Raw genomic sequence first — 21,955 nt, forward strand, 5'->3', positions numbered from 1 at the left:
AGCCGGAGCGTGAGTTGTCACGAACTACGTCGTGACACCTCGATTATTCCACCAACAACGACCCTCCTTTGACCATCAAAACCCCATCACGACTCAAACCTCTTTACTCTACACGTAACTCAGGACCTCTGAGACCAAGGACGGCGAAGTTAGATGAAGTTAGGGTAAATAGGGACAATGGGAGCAGAAGTGCGGCGAAGTTAGGCGGAGTTAGGCTAGGTAGGGACAATGGGAGCAGAAGTGCGGCGATATTAGGCGGAGTTAGTCGAAGGAGGAGGAGGATGGCCGGGGTTCGGGGAAGTTGGACGAAGTGCGCTGAAGTACGTCAAAGCGAGGGAGGGTTGGATGAACGTCTAGGAGGGATAGGTCATATTAGTTGAGAAGATCGCTGAAGTTCTTCAGCGATCCTTGATTGTTGTCAGTAGTAAAAGACAAATAGAGATAGCTATACATCGAGATACATCGCCATCAATAGAACAAAGCCTTAGTTAGAGTAACTACGCCGAAGTACGCCGTAGTTACACTCCTTTCGACGTCTGCGCCCTCCTGGTTGGGTGAGACATCGACTCAGAAGCGTGAAGTTAGCCGAGGTTCGTCGACCGTCGGTCTATAAGGAAGAAGTTGCTCGACGGCCGTGACAGAAGTCAAGAGAGCTTTCAACCATTTGTGCAGGGTTAGTCCGTTTGTGGGGACTGACGGGTTCTTTTCTTTGTAATTGCAAAGAGGCATGGGCAAAGGCAGAGGGTAAGTCAATCCGGGAAACAATCGAGGGATGGCATGCCTTATGCACTGAGGAGCCCCAGTATGTCAGCTCAGCCTTACTGTCACATGTACAGCATGATCACTCTCAGCTTGGCTACAGTCGCAAAACATACATCTGGCCAGAAGCACACACTCAGCAACTGAAGTCTTCCTTGCCAGAAGTTCGGGAGGTGTCTCCTTGGAGAGCAGTGTTGCGTTCTCGGCAAGGAGTGTCTTCTGGACCACCAGCAAAGTTGTCTTTGCCAGCAGTGCCAGGACACCATGCGAGTCAGAGCGGCGGCAGATCAACTATTCCGGACCTGATTCCCATCAGTGAGCAGCCTGGTTCAGCATTCAGTCTTCTACAAAGTAACACGTCTCCAGCTGGGCCGCCAATCAGAGTGAGCGTGGACCAAAATGACCTTCCCACGAGGCCTGGGAATGATCCTCCCAATGTTGACCCCCTCGAGGAGGGGGTAAATGACCGGATTGAGCCCACACCGTCATCTGTTGTTCAAGACAACACCCCATTCAGCATGTTATCACCAATGTCAGACAAGCCAAATGATACTGGTCCATTCAGCCGTCCAGTCTCAGCACCACCAACTCTTCAACCTCGCACATCAGTTGACAATGACTCCATTTTTTCCAATAACGATGGCCACCGCCAGAGAACTCAGAGCAACCAAAATTAGCATTGGAAGAATGATGAGTCAGACTAGTGAGATTGACAGTGCTTAGGATGAGACATGAATCTAGTAGAGGAATGCATTGAGTGACATTGACCAAGAAGATTCAAAACTAATTAGAGCAGAATGGTCACTGACCCGCACAATCCATGATCATGTCCGCAGAACCCCTCCCAATTGTCTCCTGGTCCATGTCCAAAGTTCACGTCCGTACTTGTAGTAGATAACCCCAAACAAAGCTCCACCAAGATGAGCGACGTGATCGAACATTCTCCAACCCCTGATCAATCCGAGCAGATCGAGAGCTACCATTCCTGAAACTCCCAAGCCGATCGGTATGCTTACAAACGGAAGAAATATGAGGCTAACATGAGAGTCGGGAAATGCCATTGCGGTCATCGTTAATGCGGCGTATATCGCTCCACTGGCTCCTAGACTGGGAAGGATGGATTGATGAGCGGCCAATGCCTCGGCTGATGATATCCTAGCAGGAGATCGAAGTGTGGTGAGAAGTCGAGGGAGACGGAAGATGTTTGTCCACAAGTGTGAAGATAATGATGAGAAGAGACCTGCGGCAAGTAGGAAAGCCAGGAAGTGAGGAGTATGTGTGGATGACGGGAGTGACGTGGAAGTGGGTAGAGGCGAGACGAGGTAGGCATAAGCTGCGGAGCCAAATCCATACAAAGCAAGTGAATTGAATGCGAGATGCGGAAGAGATTGATGAGATATCTAAATCATCATAAGCCAACAAAACCATGTACGAATTCGTGAACACTCACGACGCTTGTGAATAGAGTGACAGTGTTGGCCCATTCCCTCTTCACCCCTCCTCCCAGAACGACCGGTCGATGAGTGAACCATCGTTTCATAAAAGGTTCCAGTCTCCTGATTTTCCACGCAAGAAAGACGGTACCCATCACACTGATTAATCCCAGCTGGGTCACTTGAGATGGTGGAGAGTTTAGAGCGTAGTTCTTCGTGATGACGTAGATTCGTAGGATTGGAACAAGTATGAATTGGGGAAGGAATGATAATCGAGTTCGCAAGGTGTTAACGGTAGCTTGTCCTTCCTGTTCTCATCAGCTGATTTCTAGATTTTTTTCATGTACGCTTCCGTGACCGTAAAGTGAACTCACCTGAGCAGCCTGCACCCTTTGGGCCTGAAGAAGCTCTCTGTCGCTTGGAGCCGCTTGACCCCATCGCCATGTCCGACCTGCTCCAAATCGTTCCATCCATTTAGAAGTATCATGATTCGTCCATTGTGCTGCAATCACATAAGCACCTCCTCCCAATCCCAGACAAAACTACAGATGAGCTCAAGCATGATTAGAAATGCGGAATGACTGACCACTATCGGTCGCCATATTGATGCCCGGGGTAGATCATCATAACCATCACCAGCTCCTGCAGGCCCAGATATACGAACGGCTATACGTCTTGGAATGATACGGCCCAGCGCTTGACGTTGGGTTGATAATCTATTGGAAGAGAAACAAGATCGAGGTGTGGTAGGAAGGTTGGGGACCAGGGCAGCTCTGGGGCAGACGAGACGTTTCGTAAGTCGACTCGAGCTGGCAATCGGTCTCAAAGTGGGCATCCACATGTCTCGTGGCCTTCCACCTGGCGTCAACGTACGATAGGATCACACTCACCAGCGGCTCAGCTCGTCTAAGTTAAGTAAGACTTCATACCTCAATGTACCAAGCATGACTGACTGACTTCAATATCGAGGGAATTGCTTCCGCTGGGCCAGACATATTACGTAAGTGAGTGTCCGTTGTTCGGTTACACTATCAACCGATCTTCCTCCTCTTGCCCTTCTTCTCATCTGCCATGGCTCAATTTCTGGGCGGGGCTGTCGACTGTGGACCCTCGACCGTACTCAAATCTGTATCTGGGCGAGTGGATCGAGATTTCTCTTTGCAACAGGTGGGATCCAAATTCGATAATACATCGACTGGGTGCTGACGTGGTAGGATCGACTGATATCTGTTCCTAATGTCCCCGGGCCATCGAGACAAGTCAGCTACTTCTGCCGACAGTGACAATGCTGACATGTTAGATAGAGAGATCTAGTCAAGGGCGCCCTCAGAATTCTACTTTCAGTCAAACACCACGACCTTTCGATCTTACTGCGCTAAAGCAACATTTGTCTCCTCAGGTTCCCTCGACCGTACAGAGTAATTGGGCGAGAGGTTTCACCCCGCAACATTCTCTTGCACCCCAGCGCCAGCACCCCGGTGTCGCTCCTCCCTGGCACGAAGAGTTCCGTGCTTCTGGACCATCCCGACTCGAGTCACCGAATGTTGCTCCGGCTGTCCAAGCGAAGCCCTTCCATCAAACAGGTTATCTACCTCGATCATGGCAGCCTTCATATCCTCCGCCTGTTACATATCCTCAACAATATCCTCATTCCCAGCATGTGCACTTTCAACCTCCAGTTCCTTTCCCCCCTGCCAGCCAAGTTGAAGCCTTTCCACCACACACCGCCACCACGGCTATCTCGTCGTCCGCTCCCGCTCCGCCACTCACCGGAGCCCATGCTATCTTGTCGCAGACAGCTCGCCACTTTACGGACGATCTCGGTAGCTCAGATATCTTCATAAATAACCCCAAACTCGCCCAAAGTCAATTTTTGGAGCTTCTTCGAGCCGTGGGAGAAGAGAAAGTGGTGGTAAAGGAAGGACTACCCGCTGAAGGATTGGATGAAATTGGAGAGGGTGGAAAGTTCGTCGAGAGGTCCACCACTGGATGGGCAGGAGAGTTCTTGGAATCATCAAACACTGCATCGTCCTCCACGGCTCCATCCCGGTTGTCTCATCAAGCAATGGAGAATGGCCAAACACAGGCTTCTGTCCCTGAATCCTCACGGGAATGGGGTGCACAGTACCCAGATCAAGAAGCTATCACCCAGCGAGGTCTTTCCAGCAAGAACGTACATTTCGAGGACACAGAATCAGCATATAGTCGAGGGGTCCCTTCTACCTTGATGGATGCATTGTCATCTGCTACTAGCGTTCCTGGTCAGCAAAAGTCATGGGAGGAGACCGACGTCGTTGATTCTCTGGACATCGACGAAGAGGCTTTTTTCACCTTCAATGGACCGAGACAACAGGCTCGTAGTCATACCATAGGAGTGGGGGATATCGAAGGCTGGGGTGAAATGCAGAGATCGCTGGAATCGCTTGAAACACAAGCCCAAAGTGGATTGGGGAAGAGAGCACAGGATCACTACCTTTTCCAAGCTCAAAACCCATATTCGTCACGATCGACTCACATCCTTGATTCGCCCACTCTCAAAGTGAGCCGTCTCCTTCAAATTGTACCTACTCGGCTGATGTGCAGGGTGTCCTCGAGCTGGAAGCGGCGGTGCAAGAGGATCCGACGAATCACGAAGCATGGTACTCCCTCGGTCTCAAGCAACAAGAGAACGAGCGAGAAGATCAAGCCATTATGGCTTTGTCAAAAGTCGTACAGCTGGAGCCTGATTACAAAGCTGCTTATTTGGCCCTTGCTGTGAGCTATACGAACGAGGGCGAGCTTGAAACTGCGTATCATATGTTGGCAAAATGGGCGGCTCTCAACACCGGTCAGTCCGCGCTTGCGACAGAGGACACGGTGGATCGAGAGAAGCTGGTGAATACTTTCCTGCAGCTGGCCAACCTCAAGCCGAACGAGGTGGATGCGGATGTTCAGATAGCCTTGGGAGTGCTGTTCAATGCGAGCGAGGTGAGCCGTTTGAGTAGGATCGAGTGAAGCTGACGACGAAGGAGTATGGAAAAGCGGAAGACTGCTTCCTCGCTGCATTATCAGTCAGACCAGATGTGAGTTTCGCGTTCCAACCAAATAGAGATGGTTCAGCTGACGAATAGGACTGGTTGCTATACAATCGCTTGGGTGCTACATTGGCTAACGGTGGGAACTCGAACAAGGCGATTGGTTACTATCACGAAGCTTTGTCACTGCATCCCAACTTCGTTCGAGCCCTGTGAGTTGTCACCTCCTGTCAGCTCTCAGAAGGAGTTCAAGATGGAGTTTCATGCTAATGATCAGATTCAACATTGGTATCTCCTACTTCAATATAGGCGAGTACGCCGTTTCGGCCCAGTGCATATTGGATGCGTTACGGTTGCAAGAGGCCGACTCTATCGAGGGTTATACTTTCACTCAACGACAAAACTTGAAACCCGCTGCCAGGAAAGGGGTTGGCAATGATGCCCTGTGGATGTCACTGAGGAACGCTTGTCTACAGTACGTCTTGTTCCACATGCTCCGGTCCTATTAAGGTGAGTTTGATTGATTGGTGCTGACGGTCAGCATGGGAAGAGCAGATCTGGTCGCTTTGATAAGTCATCGAGATTTAGGAGGTGAGTTTTGCTTTCCTTCCTGATCCGGCTCATCTTCAGGGTTCCCCATGGATGTAGTCGCGTCCGAACAGGCTGAGACCTCGTCGTAGTTGTCATGTGTACAGTAACATGCATGGAAACTGATGAATTACTTGATGACCGTCATGACTTGCAACCTCGGATTATGCACCCGAGCAATATATGCAAGCTACTCCGAGGTTGACCCTACTTTGTACCAGTCCCGGCGGTGACACTGAGCAGTGCAGTACCAGTCCGTTGTGGGAGAAGACCCTCGTGATCTTGTCCTTGTCCCTTACCACCATGCTCGGCCCCTAAGCGTGAGTGAAACGGGGTTTAGACTGCTAGGAAAAAATCACTGCCACAAAGAGGGAACGAAAAGTGGTTGTTGGTCGGGATTTCGGAGATTGGAGACCGGAAAAACGGGAGACGAGTCAGGGTCCGAAATTTCATCCCTTGCGCGGAAGACAACCGAGCTGAGAGGAAGAGGAAGAGAAAGAGAAAACTACCGCGGGTGCAGGGAAGGGCAGAGGAAGTCGTGTCGTCGATGACGAATGGGCACCAAGCCTGCGTCTGTGGCTGCAGCCATGCACCCTCTGCACCTTACAACTTGACAAGGGTAAGAGGAGAAAAGAGGGAGAGGAACGACCGATGGACCTTGTCTCCGAAAAGTACCAATTTGTGGTATTTATTTTGTGTTCGGGGTAGTGTGACCCTCGAAAAGTAAGACCCCCTTGACAACAAATCATCACCATATACCTTCATTGGGTATTTGGTTCTTTTTCTTTTCTTTCTTCACGACCCGCGACCCACTTAATTGAACATTGCAAACTCGTCACGTTCTGTACATCCTCGAACGGGTCGTACATACGACTCAAATCGTCAAAATGTGGAATTCCATATCAAAACCTTCCTTCTCCCCCATCTTTAATCACATGTGTCAAAGAAATTGACCTTTGGCCTACCCACTTTTTGGGCATCTCCATCAACCCTCTTCGTTTCTCTCCTTTCTCCAACTTCACTTTTACTACGGTATATATATCACGACAATGACATCCCCTATTCCACCGTTATTCACCACTACCCCACTCACCATATCCCCTTCCCTAACACGATCTCCTACTTCATTATCATTCCATATGTCCACATCCACTTCAGATGATCAAGATCAACTCGTTTTCCCCAAATTACCCATTCCAACTTGTCCATCAACCGTCAATTCCACAGATTCAGAATGTTTTTCAGATATAGAAACACGTATACAATCACCTTCTTTACTCACTTATCTATTTCATTCCAATTCGAATTCCCAATCAAATTCTCTATCACCAATCACTCAACCTTCTTCTTCTTCCCGTTCCGATTCGAATGATACGAATTTATCACCAACTACGAAACCTATCCTACGAAGATCTGCAGAAACGTCTCCTGGAGGAACTTCTCTATCAGATGATTATGGTCTTCAAACTGGATTGATATATAAACCTTCTTTTGGTTTTTCCCAATTATCCGATAATCCACACACATCTTTCAATACCCTTGATCATTCCATTCAACTTGAAAGTGTTAAACCTAAACGAACATGTACGTTAAAATTCGCTGTTAAATCCCCGCCGAGAGATTCGATTTCTCCTACCAAATTAATGCGTAAAACTTCATCTATGGGAATGGCTAGATCTCCTATGCCTCGTTGGCCAGCGAGAAAAGAACAAGAATCAGATGAAGAAGGTTATCAAGAAGATTCAGAAGGAGGTTTTACATCTGATGAAAATGATGAAAAACCTAAAAGTCTAACGACTTCGAAAATATGGTTAAAAGGAAAATCTCTTTGGCCAGGTCATTACATTCCTTCCGATTCTGATGTACCAAACAATATCACCTCTAAATCACCACCTCGCAACATACTCAATTCCACTTTACAACGTCCAGGAGGAAGTGTTGGTTTGAAAAAGTCATATAGTACAGCCGACGTTTTCCGAAATGTTACTCTTGAAACCCCTTCGTCGAATGGAAGAGGGAGAAGAGTTTCCATAGCAGCTGGACAATGTAAAGTCTCTTCGAAATGTTCTAGACATATCTCACCACCTCCAAAACTCGATTCTCCTTTACCTTCCCCTTCATCTTATCCTGAACCAGAGCCAACCCCAGTGGTCCTATCAGAAAACCACTCGACTCGAAAACCATCGAAGTTAGGTAGAGCAGCACACCTCACCGTCAACGTGGTTGGATTGGTTCCACCGGCAGCTCGTTCACCTAGTGCTTTTGAACTTTGTCGAAGGAGGGATAGCGGTATTGGACACATTTCTGCAGATGAACCTTGCCGTACTTTCGCTCTTAAATCAAGAACGCGATCGAGATCTGATTCCCCCGTCACACCTTTCCCAACTTTAGACATTGACGATACATCCTCAATCACCTCCAACACCTTTCCTTCTGATAATCACAAAATGTCATCTCTTCACGTCAAAGGTGTATCCCATTCCCAGATCCATCATTCCATCTTACGCAGACAATCTTCATCACCTCACATTCCCACATCGACCATTTCTTCGTTTACCCTCAATACTTCGACATCAGAAGTTGAAGCTGGACTAAGGAAAGGGATTGAAGGAGCAGTGGTGGGAAGGAGAAAATCAGCACCGGTCATACGTCTCAAGGGAGAAAAGGGTTTGTGGAAATTGGAACCTTTGTCTGTCATTGCGTCAACGTCCAATGGTTCCCACGGTGGAGCAAGAGAGGTTTTGCAGAGGGCGTTGAGGTCTGGCTAAGGAGTGGGAGAGGGGATTTCTAGGAGAAGGGAAAAGAATGGAGGGTGGAGTAATAATGAGTCGGAGTCATGTGTATGCTTGGTATGTTCTGTCGCATGGACGTTTTATATGATGTCGATGCTGACTCCTGACTTCTGATCAATGCTGATGGCTTGATGAAATGACGAACGAGGTGGTAGACTCCGACTGTGCTCGTGCTGTATGGTGAGGACAGTCAAGTAAAATGCTCAATTCGGTAGATGGAAGAGGAAGGATGTAAACGTCATTTTTACCCAAGTGAGATTGGCCGTTTGCACTCGACTTTCACCTAAATTGCTTGATTCGGTCGTGCAAGAATTTCGACATCCGATTCAGTACACACCCATCATCCTTCCGTTCAATCAAAGACTGCTTATGTGGAAGAGACAACACGGGACATCGCCCGGGAGATGCACAGCTGCTTAGTAGGCGGTTCAGACAGGATGCTGACCAGTGATGATAGACAGATAGATACAAAGTCGCAAGTCCTCCAAAATGCTCCTCCATTCCGTCACTTGTCTCGATAATTTTCTATCCTTGACTCTCCCCTTCAACCTCTCGACAGGTCTTCAAACCTTGATAAGAAATCCCGGTGCTCGGTCAGACAAATTCCGTTCGCTCATCCGAACACATCTGACATACTTCATATCAAAATGTCTAATCGAAAGGAAACCATTCCTGGCTCCTCCAAACCCGGACGAGCTTCTTCTAAACGATTCCCTTCCCTCGGTAAAACCCAAAAGGTCACTCCTGAAACCCAAAATACTCCCAATACTCAACTCAAATCAACCCCTACCCAAGCCACACAGACCACCCGCAAACCGTCTTGGTCATCCCTGTCCCCCCGTCCTTCTTTCTTCTCCCTTCCACCTCTTCCAAACCCTTTGGCATCTTCCAACTTAGCCACTGCCCATCGTCGAGCTGGTAAATCCGCCAGAGCATTACAACAACTCATCGTCCCTTCTCCTCCTATCGCTCAGGTCCAAAATGAGAAATCGTGGTTCCTTTCTTGGGATTTATTGGACAGTGGGGAGAAAAGGAGTACAGTACCATTGCGAGAAAAAGATGTGAGTAGGTTGAGGAAACAATTATTAGATCCTACTCAAGCAGGAGTTGTTATTAAAAAAGTACGATCTTTACCATTACCTCCTGTACTTTCCCCTTCTGAAGTCGAAGCTTTGCCCCCTTTATTGGACTCTTCGACATTACCTCACCATCCTACTCTATCTATCGCTGGATATGATCTTTCAACCAATCCTCCTTCTCCTGAGCCAACACTTCCAGTTGATTCATCAACAACTCGTTCCGCTCGTTCTGCCTCTTCGACTAGTACCTCATCATCTAAACGGAAGAGTTCAATATTGAAAAAAGAAAGAAATAGCAAGATCAAAATTCAAGACCTTCCAACCATCGGAGCAGGTCCAACGAGGGCGGTATGTCTGGATGTTACCGAACCTCAAGCCGCTTCACTCATCCTCCAAGCACGCAAGTCTCATTTACAAGGCCAACTTCCAAACCAGACTTCTTCTACAGGATCAAATTCAAGACTTCCTGTTCTTCTGTCTCTTCTTCAACAAACTACATCTTTAACATCTGCACAGTTCCCGCATTCACGCCAATCTCATCATCTTTCCTCCTCGTCACGCGGGTCTCATTCAGGGGTTTGGAGAAGAGATGATAATGATGAGAAAGCAGTGACTGAAGGGAAAGCGGTTTTACCATTCGGTTTATTGATGCCTCCATCAGCTATGAGTCTTCATAGACCTTTGGCTGGAGCTTTACCTACTCCCGAAACTCTCAAAAGAGGCTTTGAGGCTTTGTTGAATGCTGAAGGAAAGGTGTACAATTGGGGAACGCCGAGTCATGTGGGATTGTCACCTCCTGATGACAGGATGAGTGTATATACTTGTGAGTTGAATGTTCAATATCTCTCAGTTCCCTTCACCTTGTATTCCTTGCTCATCGCCCTGTCCTTTCTATGACTCTCGCTTCTTCTTCATCTGAGACGACAGACCCTTCCTATCGGTCATCCTATTTTGCGGCTCTCCGTCATATTCCATATTCTTGTCATCCACCATCAGTTAGCATGGGTAGTCGGAATGGGATCAAGGAGATCCAATTGTAAAGTGATATGCTGAAACTTAGATTGGTGGGGTTTCGAACTCGTCCTCGTCAGTCATTTCCATCTTTTTATCCCTCAGTTGATTGTCTCAGTTAGATACTCCTAGACCGACTGACATCCAGCCACCACCGACTTTAGACTACTTGAACCAAGTGAAAGAGATCTCGGTGGCTCTTCTCACTCTACTAGGAGTGATAGTTTATGCCGTTCCGGGTGGTACACGTGAATTAGCTCCTTTCGTAGGCGTATTGAGTCGCTATATCGAGACGGAGTGAGTTCATTCTTCTTTTCACTTTCCAACCCCCATTCGACCTTTGTACCAAATCGGGTTCCTGGCTCCCTTCCGTCCCATCTTTCAATAATTGTTGTCTTGGGCCAGCCCTCCCACCCGACCTGTAATTCTTCTCTCGGTATGGAATTTGAAGTTGGTCTTGGGCACGCCATCGGACATGGGGGTCGGGGTCGGGTGAACGGACTTGAATCCACGCTGAGACCAGATGGGCTTTGTTAAAAGATCAAGATCAAGGTCAGGGTGTTGTATGTGGTGCTACTTGGTATGTCTCCTTTCACACAAAGGCCCGTTCGGACAACTGAAAGATAGGTTCATACCCGCCGCTGTTGTCGCCCGACCATGGGATTTTGACTCACCAGACGATATAGATGAGATGAATGATTCTGAAGAGACTTTGGCAGTTAAGACCACTGAGATAAAGGGTGAAGTGGGTGTGTGAGGGTAGCCATTATACAGTACATACCAGTGCAAATGCTTGCCAACATCCTTCGAGATGCTCAATGTTACTCTATGGATCTATGAGTCATTTGGGTGACGTCATTTTTGCTCCCGATTCTTCGGACCAACCGGCCTTTGAATCCTCAGTCTCGGTCAGCAACCAACTTTGACCTAACTTACTTGGACTTCCATTGACAACGACTCCTGTCACTTTATGACCATTGTCCATTGTTCACTGATTACTGAACAATCAATCACTTACTCCCACAAACCCCGGATAGCACAGCCTTCGTTCTTCTCACCACTTCAATAAGAAGTTATAAAGGGATCAACGATCCACCGGTCATCATTCGCCTACTTTTCACTTCCCTTCTCATAGCTTTCATAGCACTCACACTTCATCCCACTTGGTGTATGTTTCGAACCTTCTTCTCTCGATCAACACCTAGATCATTGAACAATATGTCACCACGTAAAGCACCCCCTGCTCCTACCCTTCCTACGGCGATTAGGACTTCTCAAGAAGCCAGACTTGGTGATGGAAGTAAGTCACACTTTCATACAATCTCCCATCCCTTGTACTATCGGCAATTTCCTTTTTGTCTTCCCTATGATACCTACGACAATGCTTCCTCATTCAAATGTACTTCTCTTCGAAAACCAAGTTTACAGAGCTGTGTCATTGAATGTATATGCGGTACTCCTCGAATGAGAGCTAATATTTAGTCGAATATGCTACTTTTGCCGCTGGATGCTTCGTAAGTCCATCACAGTTATGTATCGACCGCTGAGATAAGCTAACTTCGTAGTGGGGTGTGGAACATATGTTCAATAAACATTATTCTCATTTACCTAATTGGTCTTGTGTCTCTGGATATACCGGTGGACAAATCGGTAATCCAAGTCAGTCCTCTTTAAACTTACCTCTCCTTCTCATCACCAGTCGTCTTCCTCTCCTTAACAATCATCTCCCGATCCTTTTGATTTTGAGCGACACTGAAGATCTGTAGAGAAGGGGAATATTCTTATGAAATGTACGACATTCTCGTAGATCTCGTTCCACCCTTCTTTCATGATCTGATTTGTGTGGTAACAAATAAGAGTGTTGACGTTCAGATTATCAACAAGTTTGCTCTGGGGCGACTGGTCATGCCGAATCAGTCAGGATAGGTTATCAAAAAGGTGCCGTGGGATATGGAGAATTGGTAGAATTCTTTTATAGAACTCATGATCCTACTTCTCTCAACCGACAAGGTCCGGATAGTGGCACTCGTAAGTTAACGTTCCTTGTCTACACGATACAACACCTACAATGTCATTCGGCTCGTCAACATGTTTCTTGTTTTCAAGATGACTCGGGAAGCAGAACGACCGAGTGATCTGTATGAGGTTATGTGATTTTCTGTTATTTGCTGACATGCAGAATACCGCTCCACTATCTTCTACCACTCTCCTGAGCAGAAACAAATAGCCGAGCAGGTCACTCTGGAGGTGAAAGAGAAGTAGTGAGTATCCCTCTCCTCATATATAATGCTACATCCTTCGTGGTGCGCTGCATACCCCAATTACTCACCATATCCTGTGAAAAGGACAGTAATCCCTAGCCCACACGATTGTCCGTTATTCTTAGAGAAGCTGACAGACAGTTATCCCAGACAGAATATCGCAACTCAGATTGTCCCAGCAGGTGAATGGTTCGACGCCGAAGCGTATCATCAGAAGTATCGTGAGTCAGCCCTTCAAGGCAGGCATTGACACCTGTCTGACGGCGCAGTGGACAACAATCCTGGAGGTTACGAATGCCCCACGCATCAGTTTTATTGGTGATCATCTAGCTTGTAGTCGTTTGCATGCAACCATGTACGAATAGATTACTCTTGTATTGCGTCAGACATGCAAATCTTCGATCTTCAAGCCATCGAAATCCCGCCAGTCAACAAATCGTGGATCGAGCGAAATATCGTGGATGAAATGATTGTAGGGTGGCATTGACGGACCGATGCATAAACACTAACTTCTCATGATTCCCTATACATATGATCGATTCTTTCCTAATGCTTATGAGCCTCCTTGCTTTGTGCTTTTGCCTCCGCCTTCTTCCTCAACTCAGCCTCATCTTCTACCTCCAGCGCCTCGTCTATCTTCGCCCCTTTGCTCGGCTCATTCCCATGTTTTAACGCAGCCTCTGTGGGTGGCACGTCCGCCTTCTCCCTCTCTGCTTGTTTTTCAAGCTGTTCTACCCGGTGAGCATCCGCAATCTTATTGGCGAATGATTGTTGGTCTTTGGAGTCGATGCGGTCGTGAGCGTGTTTGGGTGCGTATTCGAAATCTTGACCGGTTTTCGGGTTGCCTGAATGAGGTTCGGTCGATTACATAGTAGTGAAGAAGGACGACGTGCAGGTGAGAGGAAGTGAGACATCACAGAGAAAGTTGATTGAAAGAAGGATGAGGGGAGGGGATGTCACCATGAGAGGGTTTGGATGATTGATCGAAATTCCGATTATCAGACGGTCGATAGGCGTACGAGTACGAGTCAAGTGGTGAAATGTCATACGAATCAGAAGAATGTGATCAGCTCTCAGGTCAAGTTCTAGATGAGAGAGAAATCTCACCTGCATCGCCAGTGGCTGGGTTGATAGCACCTTGGTTGTTCTCAGACATTTCGGACGGATGGGAGTTTTAGATGTTTCTGTCTCATTAGCCTAACTCTCAATCCCTCTAGTACTTTCCCACCCGAGACTATTGGAAAAACACTCACCAGATACTTTTTCTTCAGTCGAGTGTTCTTTGTGAAACTGAGTGAATGTCTAGTTTCAAGAGGTGTTGAATGGTTCAATTCACTCATACTTATACGTACTTAGTGTATGTACGAACTTTTCACTCGCTTCCGCCGCCAAGCGCTAGAGACCTCCTCGACGTCATTCCACGTGACACTACTGAAACTCAACCGCCGATCCCTTCGTCATAGATTTCTCCCAAATTCAGGCACTGTTCCGACACACCTCTCTGCTCCTCCGCCTTTGAGCATGGACCACGGTGACGTCGTGACTATTCCTCAGCATCGAGAATTCCATTGTCATGGGGGTGACGACGGTGACGGAGTGCCGAAGGGTGACGGTGTGTAAGGTAGAGGAGAGAGGTAGAAAGATATATAAGGTGAGGATCCACCCCTTCTTCTTCTTCATCTGACTTTCATCTTTTCCACACATTCTACCCCTTCCAATAACCCTCTTACAAACCCACCACGACAAGTATAAACGTCGCAATGTCTGACACTGGTCGTCAATCTGCTACCGACAGTGAGTGTCCCCTTCTCCTACTGTCACATCAATCAGGTCACGTCGTTGTACCCCCTCACACTGATCGGTCCCCTGCTTATCGTGATTCACAACCATCTCGTTCACCTCTTTTATCCCCACAACCATGTGTATTGTATTCAATCCTTCATCTTTGACTCGTATCAACGGTCTCTCAGATCTCTCGATTGGAGGGTACAAGTAGCTCACCTACTAGAGGCCGGCGCTGCCCTCAAACCCGACTCCGAGAAAAGTTATCTCGGTGAGTCACTCTTTCATCCGCTCGCAGATCAGCCGCTAAGCATCCAGAACAGGCTGGTGATGCCATCAAGGGAAAGGCTGATGTGAGTTGTCATCGCACATTCCGCCTCATTTCACTCTCGTTATCCTGCACTGTTCCTCCTGGATGAACCTGAGTCGAGCTGACAAACAGTCTGCCGCTTCCACGGCTCAACCTCAATCGCAGAAGTCGTAAGTCCTCCTCTCAACTTTCACCGCCACGGGATATTAGGCGCTTATGTTCAGCTATGGTCAGGGAGCCATCGATGCCATTTCCGGCAACAAGAATGACAACCAAGAGTCGTTGATGGACAAAGCCAAGGTATGTCCGATTTGTCATGTTTATCGATATCCAACTGATCTCGTCACAGGGAGCTCTTGGAGTCGAAAAGTAGTTCGATAAGGCGTCGGTGGTATGAAGTTATTTACTAGTGGCTCATAGTCTGATTGGAATGCATGATCGATTATGACGCATGACGCTTTGGAAGTGAATTCCCATCCGGAGATTCCCGCTTGTTTCAAGCTTGGTTTCAGAATTCAGGGCGAATTTCCGATCGATTCATGAATGTCGAACAAGTTGGTATCTAATGTGTGTAGCTGGCGTCACATGCACATCCGCAGATAGGAAAGTTCGGCTGCCTGTTCTTGATCTGGTGAGAATGTAAGATATGGAATCAGTAGCTAGCAGCGTAGAGAAGCCCTGACCGTGGCGGGGAGAGACGAAGGGGACAAAGGAGTGGCACAGCCCCGCATCCATCAGGTTTACATCCGCACACCACAAACTTTCCCATCCTCTGACCATCGCATAGGACTGTGTCTTGCTTGCGTTTCTCAGCGTATCACCTCTCCTTCTCATTCATCCTTCTACATATACACGTTATATCAGTCATTCACAGTCCACTCGCGGAGTTTCCCACCTCATCCCTCTCTCTCCTGCTAAACCTCGATCATAAAGGCCCGTGGTGGTACAGGTCAACGATTCGAAAACGGTTCCTCCATTCCCCTCACACTTCCACATCTTCACAACATGTCCTCAGGCTCAGCACAGCCATCAGCTTCTGGCTCGGCCTCCGCATCAGGCTCCAGAGTGTCAGGATCAGCATCCTCCAACTCGTCTTCCACATCCACCAGTTCGATCTCCATTCCTGGGACTGCGGCGGCGGGAGGAGTGTATGTGACACAACCGCCCACGACGGCGAGTGCGAGTTATTATAAGATTGCAAGTGAGGAGAATATCACTTTTGGTTGGAATTTGACCAGTCTTTAGTAAGTCAATCTTTCTCTTCTTGTATGCCTATCCCCATCTTCATCCCTTTTGCTTACTTTCTCCTCCAACTCATTTCATCCTGATTACGTCAGCTGTTTCCTGCCCCATGACCTCGGTCACTTGAGAGATGTATTTGTACCATGTGGTTAGTTGTTAGACCAGAGAGGAGCGCATGTCGGAGTCAACGATGAAGATTTGAAGGAAATTATACTGATGAAAATAGTGTTCAACCGAAAAGTCTGACAGTGATCGCTTCTTGTTCAGCTAATGGTAACACATATCCAGTAGGACCAACAGGAGGAACTGGGAATGTATTACCTGGTAATGCTACTCAAGTAAGTTACAATTCATCTCTATTTATCTTCACTTGTCCCTATTCTTGTATGACATTCTACTCATTGTGGGAGCTTCAGACTTTTCAGCTTCTTTCTTCCTTGACACCCTCTTTTAGCAATTATCACGAACACGTCCGCCACGCAAATTTCAACCGAAGATTAAGTCAGAGGGAGCAAAATACACGTGTCACCGAGAAACTACTCACATGGACAGTACAGACCTGATCACGAGAAAATAGGATGATCATGAGAAGATAGTGAGCTAATTCCAGGTCATATGGAACCCTTGGCAAGCCGAACAAGTCCCAGGTGCAACTCCATTCGCTCAAGCGACTTATGTTTTGAAGATATGGGATGAACGTGGACCTGGTGTCCCTGTAAAAGGAGGTTATTTGAGTGATTATTCCGGTACGCAATTTGCGATGTATCGACCTGGATCATATACGCCTTTAGCTAGTGGGTTTCTTTTTCTTTCTTATTTTCCTACCCTCATCTCTTGTGGGCTGACGTCGAACCCTGAACTTCCTGTTCTCAGTCGATTTGACTTCACATCTATTCCGCTCACTCCCTCGTACTTTTCTATTAATGTACACTGAAATATTCTGCTCTCCGTTCATTCCCTCTTCTTCTTACCTCCCGTTTCACTCAATTTGTCAACCCTGCGACTATCCGCGATAAGTTGCGTTGGTCCAGTTGTGGCTTGGAATCGTGTGCATGCCAATTGGGCAGAAATCTTAGTTTATGGTAGAAGGGGAAATGATGCTGATTTGTATCAGGTGGATGGACATGTACGACCTGTGATGGACATGTACCCTCACTCGACGCTGCTCTTTCCGCTTTATCCGAACCAGCCGGAATAATGGTCTTCACTTCCCTTCTCATCACGTTATTCACGGCATGGAACATTCTTCGACGATGATTTCTCCCTATAATCGCTCGTCTCTTCCTGTCATCCACTTCCACTTCCACTCTCACGTTCATCCCGTTCGAACACTGTACCCCATAATCTGATGTTACTCCGCAAGCCATGTTAATGAAACCCGTCAATGACTCTAGAACGGTATGATTTTCAAGATTAATGGACAATTTGCATGCATTACGTTTCCTGTCTTTTATCACTCTTGCTTACAGGTTCACCTCAGTCTCTCTCGAGGCTTCCTCGCTCATAATGACCACTGCACATGCAGTGGCTACGATGTAATCTGTACCTGTGAAACCAACCGCGGACATATCCGAACCAAACCCCCTGCATGTCACTTCTTTGCCATCTACCAAATACGTTGGTGTATATAAACATCTCAAGTGAAATACTAAAAACTAGGAAACCAAACTCTTCGCTCCTACTACTCGTCTGGCCAACGCACCCACATTGGCATCGGCCACGACTACATCCACACTCAATTCCACCCCAAAAGCCAGCTCGCACAGAGATACGATCCTCTTGGCTTGTTTCTCATCCATGATCACGAAATCATCCGGATCTAGAGCGCCTGGTGACGTATCACCATCTTGTTCTTCCATCCCAACTGACTCTGATGCCGAACAGACATCTTCTACGTGCTTGGTCTGCTCTTCTCCTGAGACAGTAGAGAATGTCTGCGTTGTATTTTCAGTACTGTGGACAGAAAGTGGGATTTGAGATGAAGTCGCAGTGGTCAGGTTGGGAATGGAATTGGGGACGGTACCGCAAGAAGCCGCTCGAGCACGTCGAGGGACGAGTTTAGGATCTTGTTCAAGGGCTAAAGAAACGATGTTGAGTAATGTAGTATGGACTGATTTGAAAGATGTCGTATCTTCCGGATGGTCCACTGTTGGTCAATCACGTCTTCACCGACCCTTACGGAACACTGTCAATGAAACTCATCCTCTCACTAAACTCATCACGTGGACGAGGGTGATACGATAAGGCAAGTCGATTAAAGGTAGACGGCAGGATGTCAGACAACGAATATGTGACTCGAGTGTTGGGTTAAGAGCAAATAACTCACCATAAATCTCAATAGGAGCTACACGAGCCATGACATTATGTTTCCCATCATGATGATACCTCACCTCATATTGACCCGGTTGCCAAGGTAATTGATCACCACGGAAAATCACCGTACCCCCATCTCCTTTCTTAATACTGGGACTTTCGAGAGGAGTATCTCCATCCCATTCTTCTTCGTACAATGGCATCCAATGACCCATCGAAGCCACCCTCGTGACCAATTGAGAGCGACATGCTCCGAGACGGTAGATTCCAATCCAGTCTTTCTTACTGTGATTTAATGGGGCACGCCACGATACGGGGATAGGCTGACCGACGTGGAATCGCGGTATTGGAGAGTCAGAACGAGATGGCAGATGAAGGGAATAGTGTGAAGTGTCGTATGCTGAGATATCCGAGGCGACTCGGCTGCACGTTAGTCATCCTGTTTTCACATGACAATTGAGATCCGAATGACGACTGAGACTCCCACGTTTGCGTCAGATCTGAGCGATGTCACAGAGAGAGGAGTGAAAGGTGGGGTGATCAAGAAAACTCACGTGATGATCATTCTCTCTCTACTCTGCTGTAACAAGAATCTTGTATCATTTACCATATCTGAGAACATCGGTCGAGCTGACGTGTGAGCTATACGGATCTCACAGTTAAGCGGATATTCCTCACCATGATCGAGGAACTCTTCCACCGCTTCAGTCACCTTCTCTTCGACTTTTTCGATATTCCCCTTCACCTCTCTCACGTAGCGCGACAGCTCCGGCGCATGTTTGTCCGCCCGAGTGGCGATGGTGCGTCCGGCCACATTCTTCAGGGTTTTGGTCAAGCCGCCATCTTTTCGTAGACGATCACCATATAGGCGTTTCATGTGAGGTCTGATAGGTCAGCCAGCCGCCTGATACTGATGAGCATCATAGCAGTTCATGAGAGGCATGAGAAGTGGGACAAAGATATGGATGTTTGGAAACGCACTTTTCTACTGAAGAGAGGAACCACCAGTGACTCAGATGACTGATGACTGCCAACGCCAGGACGAGCTTTGAGTTACTCATCAACCAAAGACCGAAGAACGCCGCTCCACCCATACTCCTTTCTGGATTATTGAGGAATCTGTAAATGCCCGTATACGCTAGTTGAGCTGGAATTTGCTCGATGAGGAAAAAGTCCGAATAGAACCATCCAAAATCACCCAGAACCTCGTAGCTCGACGCGGCAGCCCAAATGTGTAGAGCGATCAGAAGTATGCCGAGTACGTGTCGTAACATGGTACCGGAGACTGTCCAGTCGCAAGGTAGATTGTACGTTTTCCAGGCCAGACCGGCAAAGGATACTGCATGTCAGCTTCGAAAACCCAGAAAGGAATGGACATACCATATGTCATCAGAAGCGAGATGTTATACACCACTTGCCAATTACCAAACGCCTCCTGAGTCGCTCGTCGCACCACACTAGCTCGAGCGTCTTCGTGGTAGGTGGAATCGTCTGGATCTCCAGGGTAATGATAATGTTTGAGGTAATGTCTAACAAGCCATTTGGTCTTACTCTGAGCACGAAGCATCAGACCGAGCCCGAATGAATGGAACAGTCGCCACGATAGAGCATGCAGGAAATGTGCTGTGAGAGCGATGTTGGGTCTTAGTCCCGGAACAAGAGTGGAAAGTGCATACAGAAGTAGCAGGACCGTCGCAAAGTCGCTAGCTCTGAGTGATATCAGCAACATAGGGGCGGAAAGTTCGGCCGCTTACCTGAACATGTCCAAATGCCAAAGCACAACAGCAGGCTTACGGAAGAAACGATTGGTCAGATCATGCATCGAGTCGGGCTTGCTTCGCTTCGGACCTGGTACGCTGCTGAAAGTCTGGCGAGTCTTGTCACCGAGTTTGGGCGTGGACGAAACTGAAGAAAAGCTGACGGAGCTGTCCGAGCGGAGATGACGGACTTCAGGATTACGCTCGGGAATCGGAGGAAGCTCCGGTAGCTCTGGCTCCGTCTCGGACTCGCCTGGAGAGTCAGCAAGAATGCTAAATACCTGGGTAGTGACATACCCTCGGTGATACCAGGAGTTTCTGACCCTCCGCTAACTTGCCTACGCATGATAATATCTGACGTTCCCGCTGCATCATCTGACATCATACTGATGGACGAGCTGCCAGTTCCCCAAGACAGTGGAACCCGAGAGGCCAGAGGCTTTTTACCACCACCATAAGTCCGTTCGATATCTGTATCGTGAGCTTCATTCGTCTGCAAAAGGGCCGAACTCACGAGGATTTTCGAACCACAGAAGAAAAGCAAATTGGGCAGCATGTGCGACGAGTGAAACAAAGAGGACGGTGTATGATCCGACCACTAGATGATTAGCAAAATAGATAGGCAATGGGAGTATAGAACACGTACCCATAGAAATTCCATAGTACCCAGCGTATCCCACGGAATACATGGGATGAGGAGCGATCTCGTAGACTCCATCAAACACCAAATCGTTCTGCATGACCATCAACCAGAATGCGTCCCCCCAGTACCATGCGTAGTCCTTGACCACTCGATGAGCATCTACCTTGACCCAGAGGTTGAAGAAAATGAGAGACCATCCTAGGATCCAGCGAAGACCATGCATCACCCAAGAGTGATTCGGTGGGAAGTGGAGGTGAGCCCAAGCGAAGCAAGAGTAAGATACGAAATCACTGATCATCAGCACTCCTATTCTACGAGATGCGGCATGGGAACAGAGAAGCAAGCTCAAGAGAAGCTTACTTGAGAAGCACCACGTCGACCAATTGACGGAATATCAACCAAGCGTTGAATTCTGCAGGTACGTCTTCCCATTTATACCCCTCACCCATCTGCATCTCCAGTTCCCGTTTCCACCACTTGGCCCACACCCTACCACTTGATCCCCCAGAATTGCTGTCCACATCAAGCCAACCGCGACTCTTGAGTTGTCGCACGATCCAGCGTTTCTCGCTCTGCTTTCTCAAAACCCATGCAAAACCCCAATCGTAGCATGCCCGCCAGAACGCAAAGTAGACGAGGAAAAAGATGGAGCGTATAGTAGGATGTGATCTGAGCAGATAGAATATGATGGGTTGAGCGATCAGGGACAGGAAAGTTAGTCGGGTAAGGGATGAGCGATGGAGAGTGCGGAGCAGTGTATGTAAAAAGGAGTGGGTTTGAGGGACACGAAAGACTATATGGTCAGCTACTGAGCAAGCGGTAATCACGAAAGAGCTGACCGACTCCAGAGGGTGTTTTACCCCAAGTGGCCTCTCCAAGTGAGGGATCAGCTTTAGAAGACTCGTGTTCGCTCTGACTGGCATTCCTCTCCTCGACTGGTCCTGTCTCCGCCGGCAATTCCTCTGTCGCAA

At 47.8% G+C, this 21,955-nt stretch overlaps 8 protein-coding genes across 8 annotated transcripts in view; 4 read left to right on the top strand and 4 right to left on the bottom strand.

Moving 5' to 3' along the window:
* Positions 1-1,492: 1,492 nt before the first annotated feature.
* Positions 1,493-3,124, bottom strand: TREMEDRAFT_72686 (uncharacterized protein). The gene is made up of 4 exons (XM_007002060.1): positions 2,779-3,124; positions 2,567-2,734; positions 2,210-2,500; positions 1,493-2,159 (listed from the first exon to the last, which is right to left on the bottom strand). Exons 1-4 carry the CDS (start codon positions 3,031-3,033, stop codon positions 1,584-1,586), a joined length of 1,290 nt encoding a protein of 429 aa, XP_007002122.1. The 5' UTR covers positions 3,034-3,124; the 3' UTR covers positions 1,493-1,583.
* Positions 3,125-3,263: 139 nt separating this feature from the next.
* On the top strand, positions 3,264-6,502 carry TREMEDRAFT_72687 (uncharacterized protein; the record flags this gene model as incomplete). Its single annotated transcript, XM_007002061.1, has 9 exons — positions 3,264-3,359; positions 3,407-3,451; positions 3,493-4,731; positions 4,776-5,159; positions 5,201-5,254; positions 5,303-5,418; positions 5,484-5,681; positions 5,748-5,797; positions 6,282-6,502. The coding sequence occupies 9 exons, from the start codon at positions 3,264-3,266 to the stop codon at positions 6,500-6,502; spliced, it is 2,403 nt and encodes an 800-aa protein (XP_007002123.1).
* A 1,434-nt stretch (positions 6,503-7,936) lies between these two features.
* Positions 7,937-8,676, bottom strand: TREMEDRAFT_55846 (uncharacterized protein; the record flags this gene model as incomplete). Its single annotated transcript, XM_007000988.1, has 1 exon — positions 7,937-8,676. A coding segment is annotated over exon 1 (239 nt), but the record flags the coding sequence as incomplete, so codon positions are not given.
* Positions 8,677-9,233: 557 nt separating this feature from the next.
* On the top strand, positions 9,234-11,516 carry TREMEDRAFT_58356 (uncharacterized protein; the record flags this gene model as incomplete). Its single annotated transcript, XM_007001176.1, has 6 exons — positions 9,234-10,488; positions 10,726-10,751; positions 10,825-10,973; positions 11,200-11,256; positions 11,304-11,425; positions 11,461-11,516. The coding sequence occupies 6 exons, from the start codon at positions 9,234-9,236 to the stop codon at positions 11,514-11,516; spliced, it is 1,665 nt and encodes a 554-aa protein (XP_007001238.1).
* A 90-nt stretch (positions 11,517-11,606) lies between these two features.
* On the top strand, positions 11,607-13,297 carry TREMEDRAFT_55847 (uncharacterized protein). Its single transcript, XM_007000989.1, has 7 exons — positions 11,607-11,976; positions 12,159-12,190; positions 12,242-12,335; positions 12,549-12,704; positions 12,856-12,937; positions 13,079-13,158; positions 13,207-13,297. The coding sequence occupies exons 1-7, from the start codon at positions 11,895-11,897 to the stop codon at positions 13,257-13,259; spliced, it is 579 nt and encodes a 192-aa protein (XP_007001051.1). The 5' UTR covers positions 11,607-11,894; the 3' UTR covers positions 13,260-13,297.
* Positions 13,298-13,525: 228 nt separating this feature from the next.
* On the bottom strand, positions 13,526-13,765 carry TREMEDRAFT_20008 (uncharacterized protein; the record flags this gene model as incomplete). The annotated part of the gene is made up of 1 exon (XM_007000377.1): positions 13,526-13,765. A coding segment is annotated over one exon (240 nt), but the record flags the coding sequence as incomplete, so codon positions are not given.
* Positions 13,766-15,810: 2,045 nt separating this feature from the next.
* Positions 15,811-17,723, top strand: TREMEDRAFT_36520 (uncharacterized protein). The gene is made up of 4 exons (XM_007000767.1): positions 15,811-16,273; positions 16,498-16,609; positions 16,882-17,065; positions 17,386-17,723. Exons 1-4 carry the CDS (start codon positions 16,035-16,037, stop codon positions 17,526-17,528), a joined length of 678 nt encoding a protein of 225 aa, XP_007000829.1. The 5' UTR covers positions 15,811-16,034; the 3' UTR covers positions 17,529-17,723.
* A 203-nt stretch (positions 17,724-17,926) lies between these two features.
* TREMEDRAFT_66761 (uncharacterized protein) overlaps positions 17,927-21,955 on the bottom strand; it is a gene marked incomplete at both ends in the record, with an annotated part of 5,108 nt that continues 1,079 nt past the window's right edge. Inside the window, 12 exons of the mRNA XM_007001809.1 lie at positions 17,927-18,417; positions 18,598-19,007; positions 19,139-19,214; positions 19,263-19,468; positions 19,566-19,923; positions 19,965-20,293; positions 20,339-20,594; positions 20,639-20,812; positions 20,856-20,939; positions 20,988-21,274; positions 21,345-21,777; positions 21,824-21,919. Coding sequence (XP_007001871.1) covers positions 17,927-18,417; positions 18,598-19,007; positions 19,139-19,214; positions 19,263-19,468; positions 19,566-19,923; positions 19,965-20,293; positions 20,339-20,594; positions 20,639-20,812; positions 20,856-20,939; positions 20,988-21,274; positions 21,345-21,777; positions 21,824-21,919 — 3,200 coding nt within the window. The remainder of the gene's footprint in view (positions 18,418-18,597; positions 19,008-19,138; positions 19,215-19,262; positions 19,469-19,565; positions 19,924-19,964; positions 20,294-20,338; positions 20,595-20,638; positions 20,813-20,855; positions 20,940-20,987; positions 21,275-21,344; positions 21,778-21,823; positions 21,920-21,955) is intronic.

Source organism: Tremella mesenterica (assembly GCF_000271645.1).
Source record: "Tremella mesenterica DSM 1558 unplaced genomic scaffold TREMEscaffold_1, whole genome shotgun sequence".
Classification (NCBI taxonomy): Eukaryota; Fungi; Basidiomycota; class Tremellomycetes; order Tremellales; family Tremellaceae; genus Tremella; species Tremella mesenterica.

What these genes read in the sequence shown, in the direction of transcription:
- TREMEDRAFT_36520 (XM_007000767.1), top strand. Translation starts at nt 16,035, where the DNA reads ATGTCCTCAGGCTCAGCACAGCCATCAGCTTCTGGCTCGGCCTCCGCA. An exon ending in TGGAATTTGACCAGTCTTTA is followed by an intron (nt 16,274 to 16,497) that starts GTAAGTCAATCT and finishes TGATGAAAATAG; the next exon opens with TGTTCAACCGAAAAGTCTGA. An exon ending in ATCATATACGCCTTTAGCTA is followed by an intron (nt 17,066 to 17,385) that starts GTGGGTTTCTTT and finishes GATTTGTATCAG; the next exon opens with GTGGATGGACATGTACGACC.
- TREMEDRAFT_72686 (XM_007002060.1), bottom strand. Translation starts at nt 3,033, where the DNA reads ATGTGGATGCCCACTTTGAGACCGATTGCCAGCTCGAGTCGACTTACG. An exon ending in CAATATGGCGACCGATAGTG is followed by an intron (nt 2,735 to 2,778) that starts GTCAGTCATTCC and finishes GCTCATCTGTAG; the next exon opens with TTTTGTCTGGGATTGGGAGG. An exon ending in AAAGGGTGCAGGCTGCTCAG is followed by an intron (nt 2,501 to 2,566) that starts GTGAGTTCACTT and finishes TGATGAGAACAG; the next exon opens with GAAGGACAAGCTACCGTTAA.
- TREMEDRAFT_55847 (XM_007000989.1), top strand. Translation starts at nt 11,895, where the DNA reads ATGTCACCACGTAAAGCACCCCCTGCTCCTACCCTTCCTACGGCGATT. An exon ending in CTTTTGCCGCTGGATGCTTC is followed by an intron (nt 12,191 to 12,241) that starts GTAAGTCCATCA and finishes CTAACTTCGTAG; the next exon opens with TGGGGTGTGGAACATATGTT. An exon ending in AGGTCCGGATAGTGGCACTC is followed by an intron (nt 12,705 to 12,855) that starts GTAAGTTAACGT and finishes GCTGACATGCAG; the next exon opens with AATACCGCTCCACTATCTTC.